The sequence below is a fragment of the Stylophora pistillata genome, chromosome 1 (assembly GCF_964205215.1).
Source record: "Stylophora pistillata chromosome 1, jaStyPist1.2, whole genome shotgun sequence".
NCBI classification, from domain to species: Eukaryota; Metazoa; Cnidaria; class Anthozoa; order Scleractinia; family Pocilloporidae; genus Stylophora; species Stylophora pistillata.
The window spans coordinates 3,882,501-3,901,682 of NC_142519.1; the positions used below are offsets into that span (position 1 = coordinate 3,882,501).

Here is a 19,182-nt window from a genome sequence, read left to right on the forward strand (position 1 = left end):
TACGCAACAAAAGCATCAATCACTACGAAAATCATCAATCACTACAAGCTCGGATGGGCCATTATTGCGACAAACAAAAGAAACATAATTGTTTCATGTTGATGTTTTATGTCCTTTTCAATAAAATAGATAAAATGTTTTGTACGTGAATTGCACTGCCGTTTGTGACTTCTCAAGTTTTTTTCAATTCTTTTTGAATTTTGATCAAATACATAAGTTAAGTTAAAAAGCATAAGTTAAATTTTCTGAGACTGAACCCATCAACGTTTTTCTTTGGTGTCCAAATGCGATGAGTTTTGATCTTTTATCTTAGTAACAAAACCTTTCCGGCTTTGTTTGAACGGGTTCAAACAAAGCCGTCGCTGAAAGCTGTTGAGGCACTCTACCGAGTCCTAAATATCTTTAAGAGGCTAGAAACCAAAGTTTCGGGCCAAGATTTGACGGTATGGGTTGATGGTTACCGAAATACTCCAAGAAGTCTTAGTGTCAAAAGCTGTTATTCAAGCTCATTACGGAATCGCGCCCATTGAAAATCATCGCCCGGGAAAAGGGGGGGTATCCATGCTTTGCAGGCATAATGTCGTTGCAAAAGCTCACTGCCAGCTTCGGTCTCTTAAGATCTGAATTGACAAATTCCCTAAAGGGAGTTGTAAAATTTCGCTTTGCGTCCGTTCAGAGACAATGGAGATACAATTGAAGCAATTAGTATTGTTTGAAGGTGATGAAACGAAGTGTTGTCATAGTGAAGCTGAGTTGGAACTGAGCGTGTACATACTTGGAGCAGAAATTTACAACGTATACTTAGGCTTTTCGAAAAGTAAATAGACTTTCCCGAGGTGTTAAGTGAAACTGACAGCAATAACGGGCTAAAAGGGAATATTTCTGTAATGTTATTTTGCTTTGATGGCGAGATTGATGGTCGAACCTCGTAAATCTGCCGCATTTCCGTCTTAACGTATGTATTCGTCTATGAGCCGAACTCAGCTATAAGCCGAGACCCTAAAGATCAAGAGAACCTCTTTAATGGAGAGCTCAAGATGTCAGCGAAACGCACAACGATGGGGCGTTACACTCCGAAATATCCGCGATCCGCGGCTGGATGAGAGATTAATTGACTAGTTTACAGGGCAGGGAAGCCAAGGTAAGTTTTCTTGTTACTTGTCGCAAATTTCAACACCGTAATATGTGACGAGTTTGTTTACCAATCGTGGGAATGGGCAATTCTGGTTGGTCAGTTTCGAAATTCTTAAAACATTTTCGCGAGATCTATACCTGCAGAATTTCTAACACTCTAGACGGCACTGGAGATGAAGCAATCTACTCGGAAGAAACAGCAGAACTAGCGGACGAGGAGGAGATGGACGACGAATTCGACGCCGACACCAGGGGCATATGGTATTTCGTGGACTGGACTGGACTGGACTGGACTGGACTGGACTGGACTGGACTAGTAAAAGGAGGACTAGTAAAGCGCGGACTAGTAAGACGCGGACTAGTACAACGCGGACTAGTAAAACGCGGACTAGTAAAACGCGGACTAGTAAAACGCGGACTAGTAAAACGTGGACTAGTAAACATAAGATGATGATCGAGTTCATAAGATGATATAGGCACTTACGTGGCATGGACTCATCATAATCATGTTCTAAAAGAGAAGCAGCTTCACGGGTCCTTTTTCGCGACTTGGTGAGCAATTTCTAAAAAGGAAGAGGTAACATCACCTCACGATTTCTCCGATGTCAAGTTCACCATAGGTATAAATAATAATACTACTACTACTACTAATAATAATAGTCATAATAATAGTAATAACATCATTATGGATGCCCTCGGGGGGTGGTCACGGGAGCTGGATGTCATGATGCGCGAGCTGGTGGGAGGCAGAAGCACAGATGTACTGCGAAAGATGCAGAGGGCAGTGCTCTCGGGCACGCTGAATATTGCCCGGACTTTCAAGGTGGCAGTTTGAGTTCCTGTTAGAAGGAGGACCGTAGACACAACGGAAAAGCTTTTTAGGATTAGTTAATATACATTTATTTTTTACTCCATTGCTCACAGATAACGGTTTTTGCCCTGTGTTGCCTGATTAGAATGTAGCATTCAGTTGATTTCTCTGCGACAATAATAATATTAATGATAATAATAGTAATAATATAATAATAATAATAACTAAAAGTTATATAGCGCAATTTTCCATGACGTACATGATCAAATGCGCTTTACAATTAAATAAAATGATTCAAAATAGGCTGAATATACAAGTAATTAAGATTGATAAAATTATACGCTGAGCAATAACAATTTATAGCGAATAATTACAAATAAAAAGCCTGTTTAAAAAAATATGCTTTGAGATAGCACTTAAAACTTGAAAGCGAGTCAAGACAGGATATGCTATTCGGTAGATAAACTGAATCATGGACACATACCTTTTTTAGCTTCCTTGGCTTGTTTCTTGAGGGCGATGCATCATCTTCGTCAGAGGTAATAGAAATGACCATTTTGGTGTCGTGAGTTTGCTGAGAGCTTTGGTCACCCGGAAAGCCACGTCTTTCACCTTCTCTAAGATTCCCACTCGCACTTCTCCCCTTTCTGATTACGGCTCGTAGATTTTCGTTTGACAGGTTTCTTAATTCTCCCTTTTCAGAACCACTCTTGTCTTCATTGACCACTTCGGTAACACTATCTCCGCTGTCCTCTTTCTCTGGGGGCACACCATCTTCGCTGTCTTCTTTCTCCTGGGGCACACCATTCTACTCTCCTTCATCACCTGATTCATTTGGGACGCAACCATCCAAACTCGCGAGGGCACGTCTTATAGAGTAAAGGTAGTCAATGGGGTGAACAACGTCGTCTTCCTCGGCTCTACTGGAATGCGGCCTGAAATAAGAAATTCGGAGAGATATTTAGTGATTGGCGAAAAGAATACTTTTTCTTCCTATTACCTTTACTTCCGGTTTCTGCTCTTTTGTCTCGATAATGGTATCGTACATTTCCCGGCAAGCAATACTGGAATTTATTAGAAAAACGTCCAGGTTGTCACAATTGTCAAATGTCAATATTGTAATGCACTTGTATCCTTTCCATCCTTACTTCCTCATAATTGTTATCATATATGTAGTGACGTTTTCAAAGATAAGGCCATCCCAATAAAATGTTTCGTTTCCCATCGCCTTCTCGTGAAGTTAGGTCGGTCGATGGGGCCCTAAAAAAAAAAAAAAAAAAAAAAAAAAAAGAATTAACATATGAAGGGGTCTGCGTTCCACTTTACTTTTGCAAATTAAATCTCACGTTTAGTCTGCAAGAGATAATCAGATGGTAAAAGATGTATAATAACAGGACTATCAAATGCCTAAAAAGGCTACAAAAAAGAAGTATCGATGATAATTTTTTAGACAACTGGTGTTAATAAGACAACATCGTGTTCTTGTAAATTGAAGTACTTGCTTCTTTTCAAGTGATTCTGGAAATTTTTTGTTTTTTACTTTTCCAAAAAGAATGGGTCGGTCGGGCGATCGGAAATGAAACATTAAATTGGAATGGCATAAACCGTTATTGGTGGGAGGTATATTTTTCTCGAAATCATGCTTTATCGTTACAGTACCCTTTTATAAAGGAATATTTCGTATGAATAACTTCCTATTTTGTCCATCCTAGCTACTTTATTCCTGATTTCGATCGTAAAGTAAGTCTGATTTTACACAATGGATACCTCATTCACTCGTTTGTTTGTTCGTTCGTTCGGTCATTCCCTCATAATAACACTAACCTGTGTGATTCCTGAGAAACCAAAAATGACTGCGGGAGTCATCTGGAACACCGCCTAGCAGTAACCTTTTCCATACCCAGGAGCAGAGATGACTTGCCGAGTGCGAATCCTGGGCGGGGTATACTTTGAGAAGACCGGTAACCTCACCCCCCAATTCTTTTGATATGGGATGCGTGTCCACGATGAAATACTGGTCGCCATGACAACCAATAACAAAGTTGTAGCGGCCACAGCTGTAAATTGCAACGTTGGTAACCGTGCAGGCAATGGATAATGCATTAACGCCTTTGAGGAGTGCATCCCGTCCATCTTTGGAGAATACTCCATGAGGAGTAACGATCTCTTCACGAAAGTCAAGCTCTACAGATGAACTATTTGCTTTTCGCAGAATAGTGTAAGCCTCTGAAACATCGTACAGCTTTGTTACATCTCGAAAGGGGTTGAACCGCGTAGGTTGGGTCATAATGATCTTGTTGATTTCTCTGGACAACGCGTACCATTGTTCGGCTGCACAAAAAGAATCTCAATCACTTCCCTTCCTTGCAATCAACTCTGTGACGTGGATAGATAGAAAGGCGCAGCTGTTGGTAGCATCGTCTGGGATATTTTGATCCAGGGGAATATCTCCAACTGCGACAAGCCTATCATGGCGCTCGATTGCGGTGCTTTGGCTAGTCGAGAGTGGTATGTCACTGCATGGTGGCTTGATTTTAGCAGCCTGAAACAGCTGGACTACTTCGCGAACTCTAGGCCTGCTCTTAGAGCAAAAAAAAGTGCATTGGCTAAAAATTGATTCCATTTCTCGCCAGATTGTTGCTTGAAATCTGCAGTATTTGGAAGACCAAGTCGGTAACATACGTTCTTTGAATCTACTCACCAACTCATTTCGTAAGCTTTGGAAGTTCTTTTGTGGAACCTGGTCAAGCTCATGCTGGTAGGGGATCGGAACTCTAAATCAGGATTCAATAGCATGAAGATAATCATTCCCAATGACCAAACATCACAGGCCTTCAACTGCTCAAGGGACATAGCTTCGCCTGTGCTAGTGATTATCTCCGGGGCCATGTAGACAACAGTTCCGCGGTCGACGTTGGTGGTTCTCGAGTGATATAATGTCTCAGTCTGTTGAAGGGATGCTCGACTTTCTCCAAAGTCCACCAGTTTGCAAAGGACAGCTTCCTTCTCCCAGGCTTCTCGAATTTCATCCTCGTTCTTATAATAATAATAATATAGTAATATAATATAGATCAATTTCTATAGCGCATTTCCATGTAAATGCTCTAATGCGCTTTACAACACTGTGCGGGGGACTTTCCCAGACTGCCGGCGGCAGTTTACAATTAATAAAGGAGAAATTTTTACAGATGCCCCCTCCCCCCCTTCCCAGTAAACAGGCCAGACCACATCACAGTAATCTCGTGATGTGGGTTCTTTAACGTCCCTTGCCGAAATTAACTAATTGATAGGTGCAGGAGACGGGACCTCCGGCTTTACGTCCTATCCGAGAAGACGAAGCAATGTGAGTGAAGCGTCTTGCTTAAGGACACAACGTCAAGCCCCAGCCAGGACTTGAACCCGGGCCATCTGACCTAGAGTCCAGCGCACTGACCACTGGACTACTCACGCCTCACATAATGGCAGTAATACTGGTTAGAACTAAGCACGTTTCCTGGCTTCAAGTCGCTGTGCACGATATTTCTATCGTGGAGGTACTGTAGGCCAAGAGAGGTGTCTTCCGCTATCTTGCTCTGCAAGCAGGCCAACGCTGACAGTACTTCTTCTTTCCCACTCGTGTAATCCAAGTAACCTTGCAGTGAACTTACCCGACCTTCAACACCGAATGGCGGGAAAAAAAAATATACGTACCTAAGCATCATTGCTACAGGACTTTCGCCTACTACTTTGATTTCGACGATATGCTTGTAATGTAGGAAATTGAGGATCCGCGCCTCTTTCATGAACAAACGCTTCTCACGGTCATGCTGCCGAATGAGCTTCTTAACAACAATCGACCCTCCACCGCGTCGTTTGGCGCTGAAAACGCATCCAAAGCCACCCTGGCCAATCTCCTTCTTGTCGAAAGTTTCATCCCAAGAAAACTTAGGGATTCTATCTAAATCGGAACTTTGCTTAACAGTTGAAGGACGCCTAAGCAAACCAAAAGATGGAAGCTTGAACGCCATGTTGACCGGTCACGCATTCTATTGCGTAAGAATGAGAAGTAACTAGTAACCTGATATGGAAATGTTTCGGAAAGACTAATATGGTAATTAAAAAAAAGGTAGCAGACAGGAAAGAAGTCCCAAAAGATAAATTGCTTTCTGTTCATAAACTATCAACTGGACTAGGCGGCCGGTAAAAAATAACAAAATTGTTGTAGATTTTAATAAATGTACAAACATACATATGAGGCGGTACGCGCAAGGTTTCTGACACATGCTACAGCAATGTCAAAGGGCAGAATTCCAATTTTGACCCGGTTTTCATCTTGTACTTACCAAATGCTATTAGAGCCTTCAAAGAGCTCGTTTCGCAAATTATAGATTTACGTATCTGTAATTTGCGAAACGGCGCACTTCTGACCTTTTGGCTCAAACTCTTTATTTACAAATCATCACTGCATCGAGTTGTATCTACGAAAAGTGTTAGAGAATTGGAAGACTTAAGTTACATATCGTTAGAGTCTTCAAAGAGCTCGTTTCGCAAATTACAGATTTACATATATGTAATTTGCGAAACGGCGCACTTCTGACCTTTTGACTCAAACTCTTTATTTACAAATCATCACTGCATCGAGTTGTATCTACGAATAGTGTTTAAGAATCGGAAGAAATCAGTTATATATCGCTAGAGTCTTCGAAGAGCTGGTTTCGCAAAATAAAGTACTGATTTACTCGTTTGGTTTGGTTTGGTTTGGTTTCGCAAAATACAGTAAGCCTTTTACATTGTAATGAAATTCAAAACAAATTTTTCAAAATATGATATGAAACTTCCAATTTGGGTTGTGGTTTACGGCAGCAAGGGATATCACAATAGTTTACCTGAGGATGTTTGGGATAGATGGTATTCGTTTTATGACAGCAAAATGTACCGTACATTTATCCACAAATGCTTTTGACGAATGAACCCCGAAAGGAAAATGAAAACCCCACGACAAAGAAATATGTCGACGATATCAACACATATTTACAAACAAAAATCAATGCAAGAGCAACTAGAACGGCTCTAACGAATGCGACAAAAAAGATTTGCCATCGAGGAAAATTAGCTCATGACAATAGTTCTCAAGTAAGGTTTTACACCAATGGAGCACGAGATCATACATGTAATGTATCACAGAGTAATAATTCCGATTTTACAGTTAATGGTTCCGATAACACAAAACTCATAATCAAAAACGCTGGTTTGTATCTTATCACATTCGTGGACAGTATAAAATCCAAGCATTTATCACATCTCAAGTTCGTATTGGACAAACCCTTCATGACCACAACAAATGGTGTAATAGTTCAATTACCCAACACACACAATTCTTATGTAACAAACACCACGACTGTCATTTTATATTTCCAAGCCAACACATCGCTAAGTATAGCGACAGATAACAGTTCTGTTCTTCTCGAAGGTTTGAATAATAGTAATCTAATGATAGTGAAACAAGATTGAACAAAATCAAAATTTTATTGTTATGCGAACACATAATAAAATGAAACGAGATATTTTTGCATTCAATCACATTGACACTTCAGTTGATGAAGCGACTCTATCAGAGATAAAATCTCTTTTCAAATTTTATCATAAGAGGTGGTGGTGTTACAGACAGACTTTTAGACGATTTAAACGGATGAATTTATCTTGCAAGCTGGCTAGTTCATCACACATTGCGGTTGGTACAATTGCAATCGTAGGTGGAATTACACTGAACCCAATTACACATGGAGTTATCGCTGGCGTGGGATTGTTATTGAAAACATTTAGCGAATACAAAAATTTTGAACCAAAGATTGAAATGTGTAAGTACGCTTACACAACATATCAAAAAGTATTGACCAACTTGCGTTCTTGCTTGCGAGGAAAACATTTTGATCATGATTCGTTTGTAAAAGAGATAAAAATAATAGATGACACTGTCATTGACCTTTGTCCAACTCTAAGTACCCACGTAGAGAAAGGGTATGAAGAAAAATTCAAGACGTAGTAACGACATTTATTTTTTTCTTAATAAAATACAGTTAAAACGATAACCCTGTTACTGACAAGTTTTTACAGATTTAACTAGTTTGAACCGGTTAAAACCACCATTTTGCATGTGTCAGGTCATAAAACGTGAATGTGTATTAAATTTATTATTCTTCATCGTCGCTCTCTTCTACTGTGACTTAGGCTTCTCTGGGTTTTAGGGGTTTGACGTAAACATCATTCACTTTTATTTGAATAGAGACGCTAATATCGCTTATGTAAATTGATTCGATAATCAATGCCATTTTCACTTTGCAATATTGTTCGAGGTAATCAAACGGATTGTCTTTTGGGTTATCTTTCGATCTGAAAAGCGAAAGGATCTCTTTTAACTTTTTGGAGTAAATAAGTTTGGCATATAGAACTGGAGACTTCGATACTTTCTCATACAGAATATTACACAAAGCTTCTGACAGATCAGCTTCATAATTCTCTTCGAGATATTCGTGACAGATAGTTTGCAAACGTGTCAAACCATCATAAAAGCTTCGCTGTTCTGGTGTTGGTTCACCTTCATTTCCCAATAAACAAAGCGGAAGAGAGTAACCTTCAATAGCATTGTTTTCACAGTCTTTTCTCTCTTGTACACCAAAACTAAAGAGAAAAGGGGTTTCAATCACTAAAGGACCAGGTTTACCACTGGTGTATTGTTTCACCTCGATTTTAATCCTTTCGTGATTATGTTGGTTAACCACTGCTTCGTGAAAAATTATAGTTTCTTTGTTGAGCTTTTCAAGACTTGTAAGTTGCATGGCTTTATCTAGATTTTCATTTTCTTTAAGTCATTTTTTTAATACTTTTTTTGATAAGATTTTTAGCTTTAATCTTAGCTTCCTAGCTTTCTAGCTTTTTTTCGCTTTTAGCTTTTTTTAGCTTTTATCTTAGCTTCCTTGCTTTTTTAGCTGTTTAGCATTTTTTAGCTTTTCAGCTTTTTAGCTTTTTGAGGTGAATAAAATGAAAAATAATGATAAATGGTGAAATTGAAAAATTCTGATACTCATGTGAATGAAAAACCTAAACGAAGATCGAAGGATTTTTTGGACGAAGACTACAGAATGCTTATAGCAGGGGCGAGTGGGAGTGGAAAGACAATCGCTGTTATGAATATGTTGAGACTGCCTTTGGTTGTTTATGAGAAAATATATCTGTATACACCCAACAATAACCAAGATAAAATACAGGATTTAGAAGATTTTATGAATTATATTTCACAGAAAGTCGGTTACAACATATCAGAAATTATGTAGCCGGATGATATCATGAATATATCAGAGTATCTGATGGGAAATAGAAAGGTTATCATCTTTGACGATCTCGTCAATGCACCCTAAAAAATACAATCGAAGATTGCAAACCATTTTAATTTACCGATGGGCGACATCACCAAAATTCACCGATCTATCTGACTCAGTCGAATTATGACACACCACAAAAAATCAGGTTGAACTGCTCACATATGATACTTTACACTCCTCTAACAAAAAACCATTGTAATCTTATTGGTAAAGAAAACATGATCGACCCCAAACTATTCACAAAACTTGGACCATAGAATTTTTATTTGTCGACAAAGAAAAGAAAATGGTTAAGAAAAATTTCAATGAAAAAATATAAACTACAATAATAAAATGAAATCGTATTGTGTGAAACAGAAAAAACAAACTGAATGTGTCACTGAACGGAAGGGAAAAATATGAACGAGCAAATAACTGTCGTTTGATGACAAAATGCATTTGCGCTGAATGTGGCGCTACCAAAGCAAGTTTTGTTAAAAACATAGATAGCGGTAAAAGAAAAAGCTCACAAATAAAAGACGGAGGAGCATTATTTGATGTAGGAAACAGCCATTCACTTTGTGAAGCGGCTTTCAAAGGAATAGCAAACAATGGGGTTTATCTTGCAAGACAAGTTGCTGCACAAGCTGTCAAATCCAATTATGCAAAGAACAAAATCAAGCAGACAGCAAGTAAATATCTTGACCAGGTTCTTGATAGTTTTAGAAATGATTTGAGTAAAAAGTTAAGTGGAGGGACAATAGCACCATTGATTATTCACAATGGTATCCAGGATCAGTTCGCGAGTAGCGAAACCAGAGTGATATCACCGAGTCATTTCTTCAAGGGATTTTTGCCAAGTGTTTTCCACGGATATTAATGAAATCGTACGTACGGAACTTACCTCAAATAAAGGCACATCAAATAGCCGCCAAGCGTACTAATTAACGGTGAACTAATGCTCGACAATCTCCACTCATATTGTATGAATTCAGATGATCACATAACAAATGAATTATGGTTGTCTTGGTTGTAATGGGCGCTCACGAAAATCTCCTAACACCGAAAAAAAAGTTGTTTTTCTTTCAAATTCTGCGTTTTCTCTTGGAATGCCTGGGGGGTATCGACTTTAAACCAATAAAGGCTCAATATCATAAATTCTAGAGGACTTGTCTATCAGAAAGGCGATAGACAGAGGCACGTGAGTGGTCAATGCCTTAATAACATGTAAAAAAGGACTGTTTTTATCTTAGATATTGAATAAGATATTGAGAGAAACACAGCTGGCCTAGTTGTTTACGATCACCTTACGTGCAGAGAGCTTTCCCCGCACAAATCGCTCCTCGGCGTACATCTTCCTGTCTAGTCCACCGGACACTAATTTACAAATTGGACGATAGCAGCATTTTACAATTTGATAAGAAACAGGCTGTGTGAACGTAATCTTTCATCTTGTTAAACTGTTGGCTCAACAGCAACTTTACACTCCAACCGTCATTTTCCTCATATTATATCTGCGGACTCATTTTCTATCAATAAAAATGTGGTTTCGTATGACGTTTTATTTTTGGCTCAGTAAAGTGCGCATAATTTGCTATCGGAACTCGTTTTGTGTGACAACCAAATAATGATTAATTCCACTACCTTCCAATGAGTGGTACGTTAACAAGTCTCACGGTTAAACCTAAGGTAAGTTTATGCAGTTTTTACACAATTTTGTTTTCAGAAGATGATTTCTTTTGCACTTTTTCAGCCAAACAAAGTGACGTTTAAATAAATAAAGGCAAAAAAATGAGAAAAATGTTATTTCGATCGTGGTTTTGTGAGCAGCGAAGGCAACAAAGTTAATTTTTCAAAAGGATGTGGAGCAACAATTTATCATTAAAGAAAATCGTTTAATACAATACCTCACAGTATTAGGACATGATTTTATCATGCGATGCATAATATCACAATTGTTTTGAGACAACTGATGAGATCTTCTTTTGCACTTGAATTTTGGTGACAAGTGTTAGGGGCCATTTTTTTCTTTGAACACAATATTAAGACGTTTTGAATTTTTGCTGTTTATTCGTAATCGTTTCTTTAATCTACGATGAACAAAGTCTAAAATGGGGCTAAAACTTGAGCCAACCATGGATTTGTATACCTTTATTACGAGCTAATGTAAAATAGTTGTATGAAATATACACATGATGTAAAGCGTGTTAATTCAAAATTAAGGTTCCCAAATTACTCCATTCTTAAACAGGAAGATCGATCTCATTACTAGTTATGTCAAGCGAAGCCCGCCAGGAGTGTGAATTTGAGCGCGAACTTAAATACGATGCGCCTATTCTGTTCTCCTCCGATCCGGCTCATCATTATTGTACATTTGATCGCTTGCATTGGGATGAATTTTAGTCTAGTGGCTGATGATTAACGTTAAATGTTAAGGCAGGACCTTTTTCACAATATATTATCTCTAGAAGGATAATACATATTTTCGTGACCTATCTTATTTTAGATATACAACTACCGACTGAAGTCTGTCATGTTCACAGACCGAATTCGAAATGTCATTTTTAGTTTCCGTCATTCACATTCCGAAAAAGAAAAAAGATCAGAAGGATAAATGAGGTAAGCCAGTGGCCTATTTCCAATAAATAAATTGGCTTTTCTTTCTATCGATAAACTATTTGGAAAATATAGAACAATGACTGTTTAATCTCGCTGGAAGAACGCATATAATGTAAGGAAACTGGCGAGGTCATGAAACATTTCGCTTTTAGAATAACAAACTCCTAAACACTCTGAAGTTAACCGCCGTCGCTGCCGTGGCTGCCGTCGTCTTAATTCCAATTTATTGACAGTGGAATTTTCGAGTTTCAAAGACTGGAGGGTATTCATTCTTAATTCAACAAACATTTAAACGTTTTGTCTCACATTTATAAACGATAAGACCTAACTACTTTTTCGTAAAGCTCTTTGAATTAGACGAGTTCAATATTCATTCGCCTACAAATTAATGAATATTCATGCAGTGAATCTTCCTCGAACTCCTTCCATGATGCATAAATTTCGTGAAGGTGTCAAAGAAAGCGGAAGACATTTAAAAAATTATCGTGACTTTTGTCTATCGGTAAATTTTAAACTAAAATGATCAGATAGAGGTTTCAAGTGAATCGTATTGCGATATAATCAATTCTACATTAATATGAAATTCTAAAGCCTGCCAAATATATCTAACCGGCTTTTGAACTTAACAGTTATTTCTGATTCGATGGCCACTGAGAATAAAACTACTGTCTCTAACGGTGAATGACGCCTTGACAACCGCAGCCTAAGAGAGAAGTCAAAACTCAGACGGAGCAACTGAAATCACCCACTGGCGTAATCTTGATTCTGCCGATTCCTCTTTGGACCTCATATTTGGCGATTCCTTCGTTCAATGTTTGGATAAAAGCCGAAAAAAAAAATGAAAAAATTTATATTAATACCGTATTTATTCGATTGATCGCCAACCCCGAAGAAATTCCACCCTCAAATAACCGCTGTTTAGAGCTAAAATATGAATAAACGCTGCATTTATTCAAATTATAGATTAAAAGGGGTAAAATTGTTTTAAGATCATCGCATTCGAAGCTCAAAGGTATATAATCAGAACACGAGAATATAAGGTAGTTCAGCTTATTCCAGCTTTGGAAATTTACCTTTTTTTGATAACAATGTTTTCCAGTTTGAAGTATACTTCAGTGCTCTTTCACTATGCTCCCCTCTAAAATTCTCCCAATGCACAGTTTAATTTCTTTGTGAAAACGGAGTACTTCATTAGGGGGTCTCTCTTCCTCTTTCCAGTTCCCTGTGTTAACAATTTATTTTCGGAGTTTGCGTTCAGGAAGTTTTTCAACACGGGTGAAAGTTCTCTCAGCCCATGTTCCACAAGCCTTTTTTTGGTCCTCCAACTGTTTGTTTACCAAGTATACTAAGATTGCGTTTCCATCAGTTTCCTTTGCCTCATCGCTTTGCCTCATCGCGCGTCATGTTAAACTGACTTGTACGCATGATGTCCTCGGAGGAAAGTTTTAAAATTTAATCTCAAATACATTTTTTACCACTGTTTTTTGCGAGAAATAAATTTGATTTTAGATAATCGCCGATAGCCAAATTTGAAGTCTGAGCTCAAACTTGTAATAAAACGCTGCTTAGAAACAATGCGACCATACTTAATAAAACTAAAACGTAAACAATGTCTAAACTTTACCAATATTTGCATTTCCTATAGATAGATAGATAGAGAGATAGTTTATTGACTAAAGACATAGCAGCCATACTTCTAGCTTATGATCACTAATATACGTAGATATATATAAGTACAATAAGAAAAATATATAGAAACATACAATAAAATATATAATTAAAAATATGAATGCAATCGTTTAAATGTATAGATATAACATATGATTACCAGAAACGTTCAGTTGTACACTACTTTATCGCTAAACGAATTATTATCAACATCGAATGTTGGTTGCATCTCGACGACAATGGAACTCATTAAGTTTCAATTTCATCTTCCAAAAAGGGACTTCGTATACAAGCGACCAATTTTAGAGTCAGTTTAGCGGCTGGATATCTCTCCGTTAACAGGTACATTTTTGCCAGTGAATTGACATTTTTTCCCTATGAGCCGATTAACCCAACCTACATGTCTCTTCCTTCAGATGAAGTCCTTTTGAGGCGGAAAAAATAAAAGAAAAATATGATTGAGTCCGTTTATCATAAGCATCTGCTAAATATAAGCAATAGCCAACTTAAGCAGCCAGGACGGCGACACCAAGGAAGACGTCGATTAAAAATTAAATGTCCACTTTTAATTAGAATTTCGAAAATGGCTGCAGGTGTTTATCATTTCTTACGGCGCCAAACCTCAACCGCAGCATAACGTAGAGTAGCAGCGCTGAGTTCCAAATGACAATGACAGTAATTTGCCGTCGAGGTTTCCGTTCGCAGACGACGCAAACTTTGGTGATTTCACTTTGATGTTTTGCAAAGGATGGCTAAGAAATGTATAAAGTTTTAAAACGCACGTGCTGAGCTATTGTTCTACCCACTAGATCTTTTATTTTGCCACGTCCTCGTTGCCGTCGCCATCGAGGTTTGCTTAAGGTCCCTTTTATTATTTGAATCGAGAGGAGGCGGACGGTGATGTCACTGTAAAATGTTGTGAGGGATTCACATCCCTTGACGTAAGGATTCAGACATGCAAATGTTAAACTGCAAAAAAATTTTGATTATTTATAATTAAAATTAGTGGGATTGTGCGTTATTTTCATTCATTATAAGAGTACATCGTGTCCGTTGATAGGCTACCTAGTTTATTCAAGTCTACGACCCCGAAAAGTAGTTTTACACGGACATGAAGAGTTCACTCGCACGATACAAAGTTCTTGTCAAGCCGAACAATCCCTTTTCTTTATGATAAACACTGTTTGAAATAACTTTGCTTTCCTACTGCAGGAGGTCATTACAACATAAAAGATTCACTGTTTTTTTTAATATAAGTTCGTTGCATTTGCTTGCCACCGAAAAAGTGAGGTATCAAAAATTATTTTAAGTTTGCGAACAACCTCGTCGCTGTTCACTTTAGATTTTGTTTGTCACTGTTGGCGATTTCGATAAAGGAGCTAAACAAAGGCTCAAGCTAATAAGTTACTAAGTAATTGAGAGACGAGTTATAACCACATGTATTCGGTAGAATACAAAAGTTTGGAGATAAATGAAAAAACAATTTTAATGAAGTTATATACCTTTTAGAAGGCTTTGCGCAAAATCGCCAGATTTGTGACTCACTTTTCCATATTTCTTTTCGTAATTGCTTGAGTGAGTAAACTTAGATACAACAACATCATGATGCCCTAGTTCGACTTATTGCCTTAGTAACCTTCTTCTTGGAAAAGAACGTATTTTAAATAAACAATCCCATCTACAGGTCATTCCAAACATCCAAGCAACAAATTTGTCAAAGTGACATGATGATGGGTTACTTTTGGCTTCAAGGAGCTTTGACGCGTTTAGTACTATTGACTGTTACCGACGCTTTGTGGAATCTTCCATTTGTCAGAGCTGAAACGTGCAATCCCAGTATAAAAAGTAAGTAGTTAAACGTCCTTGTCAAAGAACAAGCAGATGCGAGTGCTTTTCTTGTATGTATATGTATGAGTATGTAGATGTACAGGAAGAATAAAATGGCTACCATAAAAAACAGCTCTAAGAAAGAGGATGCAGAGGATGCAGGTATCTTCAAAATGTTTCGCACGAGTAGAGAAGAAAGGAAGAAGATAAAGTTCCAAATGATTCAGCGTTTGTACACAACGTTTCCGGCCTCGGCCTTTTTCAGGTGTAGAATTCAAATTAGAAATAAACAATAAAAAGCTTCATTAAAACGGGGCCAAGAGTATATAAACTACGCTCACTTTGCATCATAAGATAGATTTATCATTCGCATCGCTAGATTGGGTAGAAAAAGATTGCGTATTATTAATTTTTCTATTATTATCATTTATTATCAATTTCTCTTGCCCAGTAAGACCCGTTGTGGACATCTCTTCAAGTCCAGAAAGTAACAAATTACCCCTTTTTGCCTCCACAAATTATAGGGGCAATTTTGAAAAGGAAAGGAAAATAGCTGCTATCAAAATAACAAAAAGGTGTTGTTCCTTTGATGTGAAATATATAAGCATCATGCATTACCTTTTTTTAGTGAGAAAAGAAAAGGTACATTTTCTTAATACATGTTTTCAAATTGAGACGTTTTTGTAAACGAGTGCATATCTTTATTATAGTAGGATACATGTATGTAGTACATATATATATATATATATATATATATATATAACAATTATTCCACTCGCGCTTGTTGGATATGAGATGATAGATAGCCAATGAGGCGCGTAGCGCCGAGTTGGCTATAATCATCTCATATCCAACGAGCGCGAGTGGAATAATTGTTTTATTAAAAACGCCCCCAAGATATAAGACAAATCTTACCACATCTTAAATTTTTTAGCTCCCTTTTAATTTTAAGTTGACGCGTACGCATACCATATTTGTAGATTATGGTATATTGGCTAATATACCATAATGGCTAAGCCAATAAGAAGTCTTGAATTGCATTATCCAATGATCCAGTTTTTAATAAATATATATATATAAAATAGATTTACTTATAATTTTTATCATGTCAGAGAGGCTAGAGAAAGAGAACAATGTATTACCGGTTTTTTATTCGTTATCAATCTCTCTAACACAGTTAGACCCGATGTCGACATCTCGTCAAGTCCGCCAACAAAATGTTTACCCATTGGTGTTAACTTAACCCTGAGTTGTACAGCGGAGCCCAGAGAAGAAGACTCAGTATATCTGGATAGATGGGTCGATTATATCGAGTGGTACGATCCACAGGGTAGACACGTTGGAGCTAAATGTCGACAGCCCTCAAACGTACATGCTCATAAACTTAAATTAAGCTGCCCATTGGTGCTTAAAAATTTGACAGTTGACAAACTTCGCAACTACACATGCCAAGCTGGTAATGGTTATGGAAAGCACTGCACAAGGAAATCAATATGGAAAGGTAAGCAACCTCATCATACCTCTACATAAGAAATCTTGTGATCTATAATGCCAAGGAGGTCGTCGCGCTCCTGCACTTACTCAGCCTTCTCGTCATCAAATTTCCTCTTTGAGACGATTCTTTCGGATGTCAAACAAGGCTTTCCCCCCGACATCCAAAGGAATGGCCAGAAACGAGACAACTCATAGGGTCACATGTATCCAAATACCAAATTTTTGTATCAATTTTCAGATGCCTGAGGTCGTTGAAGGTCTAACAAACCAAAGCGTATTGATCGCTTCCGTTGCTACTTTTAGCTGCACTGCTAAAAGTCTTCGGCGGCTAACCATTCATTGGATAAAGGACATTATTATCCAACTACACTCCGTAGAGTACAAATAAAGCCCAAGACGAGTGCAAATATCACGCGGTATTTGCACTCCAGACTCCAGAGAACCGGTTAGACAGGTTTTCTCGCATCGCGTGAGCGACGAACTGGATTGAAGTTCCAAAAAAAATTGTGAACAATTCTAATTTTTTTTTCTGAAGACGAAGAGTCGGAATGGGTGGCAAATGCTGTTGATCTGTTGATTATAGGAGTAGAGATGGAAGATGATAGAAAATATCAGTGCATTGCAAATAATATCTAGGAAAGAAACCAATTAGGGGTGGCATTCTTAAACATAGGCTAAATTTTTTTAATAAAAGGGAAAAAAATAAGGCTCTTTTAAAAAAACGGTTACTGCAAGGAATTGACTTCTAGGAAAATTCATGAGGACCTTGATTTGAAAATTCTGTTGCGTCTTCTTAACTTCTTCCTTCTTCTTCTGCTTCTTCGTCTTTTACTTTTTCACCTTGATTTTCATCATATTTCTATTATGAACTAATGTTTCGTTGTTATCTTACAGACGTCCAAAAACCTGAGATTATTGAAGGTCCAGAGAGCCAAAGTGTCTCGATCGGTTCCAATGCTACCTTTAGCTGCACTGCTAGGGGCTTCCCAACAATCCATTGGAGAAAGGACAATGCTCCTTTACAGTACAACTCCAGATTAAGTGTTATTCCAGACAACCGAACAAATCGCAGTCAGCTTTTCATAACGAGAGTAGAGATGAAAGATAATGGCAAATATCAGTGCACTGCAAATAATAGCTGTGGAAGAAACCAATCAGGAGTGGCTTTCTTAAAGATAGGTTAGAGATTTTTTGATAAAAGGAAAAAGTAAGGATCTTATAGGCGGTTGCTGTAAGGACTTGACTTCTAGAGAAAAATCATAAGGGCTTTGATTTGAAAATCCTGTTGCATCTTCTCCTTGCGTCTTCTGCTTCTTTTTTCTTCACCTCAAATTCCATCACATTGCTATCATCAACTAGTATTCGTTGTTATCTTTCAGGGGTCCAAAAACCTGAGATTGTTAAAGGTCCAGAGAGCCAAAGTGTCTCGATCGGTTCCAACGCTACCTTAAACTGCACTGCTAGGGGCTTACCGAGGCCAACGATCATTTGGATAAAGGACAATGCTTCCTATCCTTTACGGCCCAACTCCAAAGCAAGTGTTATTCAAGACAACCGGGAAATTAGCAGTCAGCTTTTCATAACGGGAGTAGAGACGGAAGATTATGGAAAATATCAGTGCATTGCAAATAATAGCTTTGGAAAAAGCCAACCCGGAGTGGCTTTCTTAAAGAAAGGTCAGATATTGCAGCTACGCTGCAACACGGTTAACAAAACACATGATTTCGGGGTTATTAAGCGAAAAATTCCCTTAATAACAACGGTTACACTACTTCTCTATTCGAACTAAAAGCCTGCTTTGCTTTCAACCGCGTGCTCAGTCTTTTTTTTTGAACTATCAAGGAAAAAACTAAAACCGAAGATTATGTAACAAGACTTAAATCTGATGATTACGTAACATACTGAATTGCGTGACTCGTGTCACTAGTCTTAAAAAGTCTCTTGTCCAGATATTTTTTGATAAAAGAAAAAAATTGAGGATTTTAAAGGCGCTTAATGCATGAAATTGACTTCTAGAGAAAAATCGCCAGGGCCGGGATTGAAAATCCTGTTTCATCTTCTGCTTCTTAGTCTTTTTTTTCATCTTAAGTTTCATATATTACTATTATCAACTAATGTTTCGTTGTTATCTTGCAGTGGCCCAAAAACCTGAGATCATTGAAGATTCCAGAGAACCAAAGTGTCTCGATCGGTTCCAACGCTACCTTTAGCTGCACTGCTAGGGGCTTCCCGAGGTCAACGATCCTTTGGAAAAAGGACAATGCATCATATCCTTTACAGTCCAACTCTAAA

At 38.0% G+C, this 19,182-nt stretch overlaps 3 protein-coding genes and 1 long non-coding RNA gene across 7 annotated transcripts in view; 2 read left to right on the forward strand and 2 right to left on the reverse strand.

The window, feature by feature from the left end:
- Positions 1 to 150, forward strand: part of LOC148740883 (uncharacterized) — a 3,239-nt gene extending 3,089 nt beyond the window's left edge. For all 3 annotated transcript variants that reach the window (XR_015991130.1, XR_015991131.1, XM_088731606.1), the window contains one exon: positions 1 to 150. This exon is cut by the window's left edge and continues 149 nt beyond it. The gene's annotated coding sequence lies outside the window, so the exon portion shown is untranslated.
- Positions 151 to 1,332: 1,182 nt separating this feature from the next.
- LOC111341665 (uncharacterized) lies at positions 1,333 to 10,433 on the reverse strand. Of its 2 annotated transcripts, XM_088731595.1 has the most exons (4): positions 3,770 to 6,220; positions 3,094 to 3,205; positions 2,430 to 2,880; positions 1,333 to 1,697 (listed from the first exon to the last, which is right to left on the reverse strand). In XM_088731595.1, the coding sequence occupies exons 1-2, from the start codon at positions 4,230 to 4,232 to the stop codon at positions 3,186 to 3,188; spliced, it is 483 nt and encodes a 160-aa protein (XP_088587721.1). In that variant the 5' UTR covers positions 4,233 to 6,220; the 3' UTR covers positions 1,333 to 1,697; positions 2,430 to 2,880; positions 3,094 to 3,185. The 2 variants fall into 2 exon arrangements, 1 of the variants encoding a protein (XP_088587721.1); XR_015991129.1 differs by lacking the exons at positions 3,094 to 3,205; positions 3,770 to 6,220 and adding an exon at positions 10,187 to 10,433 and having other exon boundaries at positions 1,337 to 1,697.
- Positions 10,434 to 11,538: 1,105 nt separating this feature from the next.
- On the forward strand, positions 11,539 to 19,147 carry LOC148740884 (protein amalgam-like). The gene is made up of 6 exons (XM_088731548.1): positions 11,539 to 11,901; positions 15,254 to 15,414; positions 16,574 to 16,897; positions 17,785 to 18,069; positions 18,270 to 18,566; positions 19,027 to 19,147. The coding sequence occupies exons 1-6, from the start codon at positions 11,897 to 11,899 to the stop codon at positions 19,098 to 19,100; spliced, it is 1,146 nt and encodes a 381-aa protein (XP_088587674.1). The 5' UTR covers positions 11,539 to 11,896; the 3' UTR covers positions 19,101 to 19,147.
- Positions 11,726 to 14,498, reverse strand: LOC148740885 (uncharacterized). Its single transcript, XR_015991162.1, has 2 exons — positions 12,975 to 14,498; positions 11,726 to 12,703 (listed from the first exon to the last, which is right to left on the reverse strand). It is a non-coding gene; the product is annotated as an uncharacterized LOC148740885 (long non-coding RNA).
- Positions 19,148 to 19,182: the final 35 nt, after the last annotated feature.

Excerpts from the sequence above, each read along its gene's own strand:
- LOC148740884 (XM_088731548.1), top strand. Across the intron at positions 18,070-18,269 it reads AGTGGCTTTCTTAAAGATAG|GGGTCCAAAAACCTGAGATT; the intron begins GTTAGAGATTTT and ends GTTATCTTTCAG. Across the intron at positions 18,567-19,026 it reads AGTGGCTTTCTTAAAGAAAG|TGGCCCAAAAACCTGAGATC; the intron begins GTCAGATATTGC and ends GTTATCTTGCAG.
- LOC111341665 (XM_088731595.1), bottom strand. The coding sequence starts at position 4,232 with ATGACCCAACCTACGCGGTTCAACCCCTTTCGAGATGTAACAAAGCTG. Across the intron at positions 3,206-3,769 it reads GTTTCTCAGGAATCACACAG|GGCCCCATCGACCGACCTAA; the intron begins GTTAGTGTTATT and ends TTTTTTTTTTAG.